Source organism: Crocuta crocuta, unplaced genomic scaffold (genome assembly GCF_008692635.1).
Source record: "Crocuta crocuta isolate KB4526 unplaced genomic scaffold, BGI_CrCroc_1.0 scaffold342, whole genome shotgun sequence".
Lineage (NCBI taxonomy): Eukaryota > Metazoa > Chordata > Mammalia > Carnivora > Hyaenidae > Crocuta > Crocuta crocuta.
Genome location: NW_027532158.1, coordinates 588,665 through 597,394, shown reverse-complemented (window position 1 = coordinate 597,394; position 8,730 = coordinate 588,665). Strand labels below are relative to the sequence as shown.

The window sequence follows — 8,730 nt, the reverse complement described above, 5'->3', positions numbered from 1 at the left end:
GCAAAACTTTTGTTCAAGCATCTGAGAAGGGGGAGCAGGGACATATAACCATGTGTTTCACAGTTTTCAAACAGTAATAAGCTTACTGTTGAGAAATTTAATATGGACGAGTCCCTTCTTCCTCATCCAAAGTCACATAGATACCCTATTTCTGTACCTTATGACTCATACTTATATTTGATAGCTATGCATAGATTCTTGTAGGTTTCAATTCTTACATTACCAAATAACAGTATTCATATAAACAAAAACATGCAGAACATCTACCATATGCCAAATACTGGAAGGTATAGAATTACTTGAGATTGAATTTGTTTCTGACTTGCCTCTCAACCTCCCCAAAATAGAGGTAAATAAGAAATGCGAGAAGCACTTATTGCCAATCATGTAATTCAAGTCATTCAACTTAACAACATGGTTACATAGTTTTATGTTGGCATTTGAAAATGATGCTTTTTATCTCTCTTACCTGAAGGATCTTATCACCAGGCTGCAGCAGGTTGGATGCTGGTCCATCAGGCTGAACCCTAGTAACAAAGATACCCTATAAGTCAGAAGTAACAAAGGTTAGGATTATTATCAAGAACTAGCCCTAGTTAAAAAAAAAATCATTTACATAGATAACAATGAAAACAGACTAAAAACAGTTTACATATGTAAGTTCAAAGATTATTACAGTATTTTAAGGAAGGTACCAGTCGTCAAGTTTAAGAAAAGCAACATCTTACTTGCATCACAAATGTTTATCTTGTTTTTAAAATACATTTATGTATTATAAATTAATCTCATGGCATAGTCTTAATCACTTTCCTAAATAGTTTGAAATATGGTACTAAACCATCCTTCATATATTTCTGAAATCCTCCTAAGGTATTCGTCATTGAAAATGTCGTCTATTTGATAGGTTGTAAATTCAGTGAACACTTAAAACACCTTATCAGAATTACATATAAATACTGGCTTATTTTATCCAGTATTACTTTGTATGTTACTGAATTTTAATATAAAATGTGTATGAACAAATTAAACATAAGAAAATGCCAAGCATAAAGTTTTAAGCATAAAGTTTTTGCCCACGTAGTTACAAAATCCCTAAACTGATTAATTTAGTTTATAAAGTCAAAATAATTTTGTTGGTCATGTAGATAAAGCAAGCACATATTAAATGTCTACCATATGCTAAGTCTTGATTGCTAGTGTTATAGTGAGACTCAGAATATAATTTTTGTCTTCAGTGAACTCATAATATAGTAGAAGTCAAGATCCAAGAATTTAAAACATAAAAATATATTTTATATAAAAACAAAAATATGTATTAAATTATAAAAATTATATCATAATACAGTTGTTATTATTCTTTTGTTCCAAAGAAGTATTAATAGAATAGAAGATAATATTTTAATGTCATTGCCTGTTATTTAGTAAGTCGGCTTATTTGTTGATTTATAAACTTGATGAATCTCCCTTAAGTCCATTAGCTTTATGTGTGTGTGTGTGTGTGTGTGTGTGTGTGTGAACGGTTTAACGAAAGGACCCTAATTGAAATACTTTGTGTGTATTTTATTTAGCATTTCAGATCTTTATGAGTTATTCATTTAAAGCTTTTGAATGATTTTTATCTTTCCAATTTTAATCAGTTTTTCTTCCCATTTAAAGATGGAACTACAGACAGCTCTCAAAATCCTTAGAAAACTGCATAACTTTTAACCACTAATCAACTTCTAGAACTTATTTTAAGGAAGTAACTGGACAAGTTGCAACATTCATTTATTAATACGTTCATCATAGTATTATCAGTAATAAAAATACAAGCCACACATGAAACTCTAATAACAGGGAATTGATTAAATTAAAATAACTTCATACCACAGTATGATATATGATCATTAAAAATGAAGTCCTAGGTGACAGCCATAGAAGTTCACTAGTGCTTAGTGATACAAGCAGGAAATAAAACATTATATGGCGAGATACTATTATTATGCAATGATACTGTCTTTGCTGAAATGTGTTCATATGCATATTTGTGTGGGAAAATATCTGGAAGGATATATTCCTAAACATTAACAGTGGTTGTTACTTGGTAATGGTACTTCATATATATAATGTTGTATGTATATGTATATTTTGTATATGTATATATAATATATAATGTATATATAATGTTATATGTATATGTATATTTTGTTTCCATTTTTGCTTAACTGTCTTTCTTAATTTTTCTATACTGATTATGTACCACATATAACATTAAGAAATAACAATTTCAAAATTGTTAATTTCAAAATTTCAAAATTTCAATTAACAAAAAATAGGTTAATGTCACTATTCAGAGTGACAGAGTGCTCAGCTTCAATTGTACAAATGGTCAGTTCAAAAGGAATAAGAAAACTGGTTGTTTGAAAAGGACAGTAAAATAAGGCATGGTGGGTAATCCACCAGACCAGTGAATGGCACTGGTCATGAAAACAAATATAATTCCCACAGCCCTGTACACATTGGGCACGTAACACTCATGCCATCAGTCCACGACACTGTATGTGCAATTGGTCCCTGTGGTAGTCCTCCTCTTTGCCACCCAGGTCTCTCTACAACAGGCAGATTGTCACTATTACCCAAAATAAGCCACTACATCTCTAGGTGCCAAAGGTGAAGTTATTTTGAATATTACTTTATCCCAGCAGTCAAAGCCTGGGCTCCTAGTTAATTTTGATTGCTTTCTTCAGCTTATTCTATGGGAACCATTTTAATAATGTTTGCATGAATCTGGACCATAGGAGCTAAATTATTGGCCATTGTATCTGCAGTGCTGGGAGGAACTAGTAATGCTCCACAACCTGACTGCTGAAAGAATACAAGTGTAATGTACCTGGCAGGCTTAATTTCATCCATCACAAAGCTCTGTGGGATTCAATCGCTGTTCTGAAGACTTACATTGAATCTTACTCTTATGGTGGCCTGAGCCTTCCAAAGCATTTATTGCTGTTTTCTAAAGCTTTAATATTTCTTTTCTTAAATTGTTTTCTTTTTTCCCTTTTTTAAAATTAAAAAAATTTTAATGTTTATTTATTTTTGAGAGACAGAGAGAGATAGAATATAAGTGGGGGAGGGGCAGAGAGAGAGGGAGACCCAGAATCTGAAGCAGGCTCCAGCCTCTGAGCTGTCAGCACAGAGCTTGACGTGGGGCTTGAACTCACAAGATCACGTGTGAGATCATGACCTGAGCCAAAGTCGGACGCTGAACCAACTGAGCCACCCAGGTGCCCCTCCCTTTTTAAAAACTTAAATCCATGTTAGTTAACATACAGTGTAGTAATGGTTTCAGGGGTAGAATTTAGTCAGTCAATAAATTTCATAACTAAGAAACTGTTACTGCCCACTGGTATATATAATACATGCATACATGTCTGATCAGATAGCATACTGCCACATTAATTGAAACAGATAGCAATGAGTGCTATGTTTGATAATGCTCTGTGGCGTTCATTATTTGTGGAGGTGGAATGTTTCCAAAAAGATTGCCTGCAAAGGCTACTGCTCTGATTTTTCACTCTATTTATAGGTAAAAAAAATAACTCTCAACCATTTTGGGGCCTCTGCTATGGTGAATGTTGATGACTTTGATGCAATTTTTGAAAATCTTTTTGTAGTAATGTGTCAGTCATCTTTTCAACAAATTCATTTTATTCTGAGACTTCAAAGAATACTTTGGCACTGATGACAGAATTTGGTAAGGAATCAAACTATTTGTATTCTGAACGTTAGAATGATAACTTCCTACTATTTGTTAAAAAGCCATCATGTATGTATCATTTCTGCCTTCTCCATAGTGTAGGAAGTGAGTAAAAAAAGCATAGCTCTAGTGTTACCTTATGTTCACCATTCATTAATTGGAGACTTTGGGCAAGTTAATTAACTTTTGTGTACTTTTCCTCATCAGTAAAATGGGTATAGTAATGCACATACCTCATAGTTAGTAGATTGCAAACATGCTTAGAATAGTGGATGGCATTCAGTGTAGCATCAATAAATGTTATTATAATTATTGAAAGTCTGAAAGCTGAGCTAAAATCTAAGGTCTTTATAGCCAGTAAAACCCATATTGAGAGTTTCTGAGTCTCCAATTGTACCAGAATGATTGTCCAGAAATTCCTCTTTACCCTCAATTGGAAGTATATTAAAAGGCCAACATTTGTGATCTTTCTCTTGAATGCACATCAGATAAAAGGATTTGCATCTCTTGTTTAGGGAAGAGGGCGGGGAAGATAGCTGGGAAGTCTCTACTCTCTCATCTGTGGTTTCCTAGAGGTGGCTTTCAGTGATAATGGCTCCAATTATTGTTCACTCTCAGTAGTGGACATGGGTCCCAACTATAGGGCTTTCTGATGGTTCTTACTAAATTTCAGGGGTTACTTCCTTTCATAGCTTCAAGTCAGGAGCATTAGCTATTTGTAGTAATAGCTGTTAGAATCTAGTTACTGGCTTATGGCATCTCTGAGTATGTTGCTCTAATGTCTAACATCTCCTGATGGCCATAATGATTTTCCCCTTGAGAGAGAGCATCTCACAACAGAGCAACAAAATATGTGCTGCAGCCCTTTCCGAAGAATAGATGTTTGCTTCTCTCACACACCATATCTGGGTGTGCTTGAGTCAGACACAGACTCCCTGGAGTCATGTATCACAGTGGGACTCCCACAGATTTGAACCAGAGCTAATCTAGAGAGGGCTGGCCAGATGCTACTAATAGGTGTGACCTGTTGCCATTTCATTTCTCTTCCCCATTTTTTTAAAGCAGTCTTCATGCAAGTCATAAATGTTTTTTTCCCCTAAAAGTAGTCAGAATGGATTTTTTAAAAAGTTTTTCTTTTCACAAGTAATTTTGAAAAGTAGAGAGTATGGGAGGTTTTTCATGGTTAAAATCTGACATTGTCTTACTGGTTACCTAGTCTGTATACCTCTGGACATAAACTTTAATGGACTCAGAAAGTTAGTCCACAAGGTGAACATTTAACATTCTAACTTTAGAGGAGAAAGGAACTTTATATGGCTTTTTAATGATGAAGGTGAATGACTGTGACAGTCTCAGCTATTGTAAAATGTAGACCCCGAAATAGAACTTGTCTTAAGGGAACTGCAACTTCAATTTATGAAATACGCTTTTCTTTAAAATTCTGAAAAATCTTGGTGCTAGCTGACGCTAAGAAATTGATTTCTAGGAAGGCCATATCTCAAATAAAAATTGCATACTATTACCATTACAATTCAGAAAACATTGGTTAAATATTATAGAATAAAGTATTTTATGCTCTCCTGTACTTAATAGTTCATAACATGTTTCTGGAGGAAAAACTGACTCATAAGGGGCAAACAGAGCTATAGATTCAATAGCTTTTAAGGTTTTATTTTTGTTTGTTTTTGTCAAAAATGTGGCAAATAATTTTTTTTCATGGGTTTAATTTCCCAATTAATAGGAAGCTGTGTTGTGGCTCATAGAAACAGTGTTACGCATACACAATAGACTGTATTTAACTCCTGTGATTAGTAGAAGATGTGCCACATCAAGGATAAAGGTATTATCAATAGTTTTCCTCTCTATGAGTCAGAAGTGTGATCATAAAATATTTTAAGACTAATTGCTGAGTATCAAATCTTTGGCTTTGAACAGTTTGCTATCTTAACGACTGAGGAATCTATATGTAGCAAGACAAGAGATGTATCCTATGGTCATTAGACACTGAAGGAGAGTGGGGAGGGTGAGAGGAAGAAAAGGGGCATTAGCAGCTGATATGATGCTTCTGGATACAAATGAACTTAAGTCAACAAAATAATGACTATAAAATCCATAAGAGATGAACAGAAATAGTTGTTTAGAAGCCTAGAAAACTCGAGCTTCAAAAGACAGAGATATAAATATGCTACAACAGACCAAAGTCCTCTAAAAATTTCATGAAACTCATCTTCAGAGGTGTTTAAAGGAACACCAAACACTTTTTCACAAGTTTTTAAATAAACATTAAAAAGGAAATCACTTGGCTTCATTTGTAAAAAAAAAATTACTAATAATTCATTGGAGCAACACAGAGACTGGTAAAGCCCATAGAAATTGACTACATGATTACAAATATCCTGGTGGCACTATAATGGAGATGCTCCTAATGGAAGAACTACACATTGTTTGTTCTTTAGACTTGCATCCTTCTTTAGGTCATTTTAAGGGTTTAGTAGCTAAAAAATTTTAAAATATATACATATTACATATACTAAATATACATAAATACCAATATACATGGTATATAAATATTTATATTCTAAATACATGTTTAGCAGCAAAATAACATATATGTAAGTAATATATATAGCTATTTATATTATATATAACCTATATATATGTATTCCTCAAGATATTGCTCTTCTGACTAGCTAAAAGCATCCAAAAAGTAACCTATTTATTCCCCTTTATTTGAGATATGTGTAAGAAAGACAAATAAACTACTAGAATACTTTTATTGTTTGATGCTGATCATCATGCACTATTCTTTTTTGAATACATGGGTTAAATTATATTTGGCTTTAATTACTTTATAATTATAATTTCCTTTTATTAATTGCTCCAGTATTCCAATTATAAGCTAACAATGAAACATCTCTGGGCTGTCTGTCCATCGTAACTGAAAGTATCTTTGCCTCCTGCTCACTCATTTCTTGGTGAAATGCTTGAGCTTAAAACAGTATTCTTTCATTTGATTTTCACATTTTCTCTTAAAGACAAATGATTACAACTCCTTCACACACTGTCTTTTCAGATTTTTGCCTCTTTGGAGAAAATAAAAACACGCTTTCATTTCTTTTATTTTATGAATTCTTTAAAGCCTGTATTTAATAAACCACCTCAATTGCTACTGAATATTTGGATTGCTGAGCCTCCTACAGTTTGCTGATTCTGTCAGAGTCCCTCGTGGGTTCTCTTTTCAGCTTCCTATATAGCATAAAATACTAGAAACTATTAAAAACAGGAGTAGGTGACTGTAGGTGGCTGTGGATTCTTCTTTGAAGCAATTCCTAAAATAGTATCTGTAATCAGCTTTCTGATGATCACTGCAGACTGCTTCAAAGCCCCTTCAATGGTATAATTTTTGACACTATCTGTTCATTTCAAAATAATGAACTGAAAAGTGAAGAATTCAGTGAAAAATTTTTGTCATTTATGCCAAAATAAGGTTTCTGTAGTGAAAAATCATTTTGTAAGCTATATTCAGTCAAGCTATGATTCTTTTAGACTTAATTTGGCTTTATTTAATGGATAACACATCATTGTATAGTTAGACCTTGCTAGAAGTATTGCTCAGAGATGGCAGTGAACTCAGGAGGTCAAAAAGGCCAGTGGTAAATACCCAGAAGGCAAACAGTTGTAAATTCCTGACACACTGACTGATGAAGTGGCCAAGGCTGTGCATTGGCAGTATAGCGTGAAGTGACAAGAAAGGTTTTTTCTTTTTTTCTTTTTTCCATTTTTAGTGTCTATATTCTTCCTATATTATTTGAAATTTTATATGGCAATGTTTTCATTTGTTCTTTGCGTAACTTTTTAAACAGTGTAAGTTAAAGCAAAAGGGCTTTGCAGTTGTATACATTTGAGACTAAGAATGTATTACAGTTTTGTTTTAGTTTTATTTTGTTTTGTTTTATTTTATTTTATTTTACTTTCTTTTTGGGGGGAGAGCACACGCAGGGGAGGGGCAGAGAGAGGAGGACAAAGGATCCAAAGCAGGTTCTGCACTGACGCGCTGATATCAGCAAGCCCAACGTGGGGCTTGAACTCACAAACCATGAGATCGTGACCTGAGCCGAAGTCGGACACTCAACTGATTGAGCTACCCAGGCGCCCTAAGAATGTATTACAGTTTTAAAGGATGATGATTAATGTCACCCAGAGTAAAAGCAATGAGACTGCCATGTGGCTGATGAATGGAGGGAAGCCGTTCACAGTCAGCAGAAGGTACCTAGTAAAAGTGGTTCTTGACCACTATCCTTTTATAGCTCAGAGATGGAGTCTTTCAATCTCCACCTCAGCTGGGGTGTCATACAAAACCAAACATATTGTGGGGTAAAGGGATAAAGAAATCTTCTCATGTCTAGGTATCCCACTAAATTAGTCATTCAGAATCAAGGTAGAAGATTTTTTTCAAGGAGAAAATAGAATGAACTTAGGATTTTTCTCTTTCAAAGAGACTTCAGTATACCTCAATAAACAAAGAGACAAACAAAACTAAGATATGATTCTTCTTTAATCACTTTAATGCTTAGTTCAACACTAAAAGAGGTTGATTCCTATTTCCTGTTCATAAATGTCCTTGGGGGTCAAATGATAGTAGCTTGTTATGGGAATGTGATTTATAGATTGTGATAGGGTTTGATCAATTAGGTTTTAAATATAGGAAGTAGTTTTCTACTCCATTATACTTAAGAAAGTAGAATTAGTTACTAAGACCATATATAGCTACACTAATTTTTATTGTAAGGATGACAGGCAATTAAACAAATCCATATTTGTAACTTGGTACCTTATATAGTAATCGTAAACTGTATTACTTACTTACTGCTTAATCTAACTGGATTTACTACAATAGATACATACTCTAAAATATATATATTAATTATATAAATGTATATATTTTAGCTAATTTTTTATTTTCAAAATTATAAAATAAAAATTCTGTAAATTCTGTA

General features: G+C 33.5%; 1 protein-coding gene across 1 annotated transcript in view; it reads right to left on the bottom strand.

The window, feature by feature from the left end:
- The window catches only part of LRRC7 (leucine rich repeat containing 7), a 561,823-nt gene that overhangs the window by 17,363 nt on the left and 535,730 nt on the right, over positions 1-8,730 (bottom strand). The window contains exon 29 of the mRNA XM_077776423.1: positions 470-544. Within this exon, the coding sequence (XP_077632549.1) occupies positions 470-544 (75 nt within the window). The remainder of the gene's footprint in view (positions 1-469; positions 545-8,730) is intronic.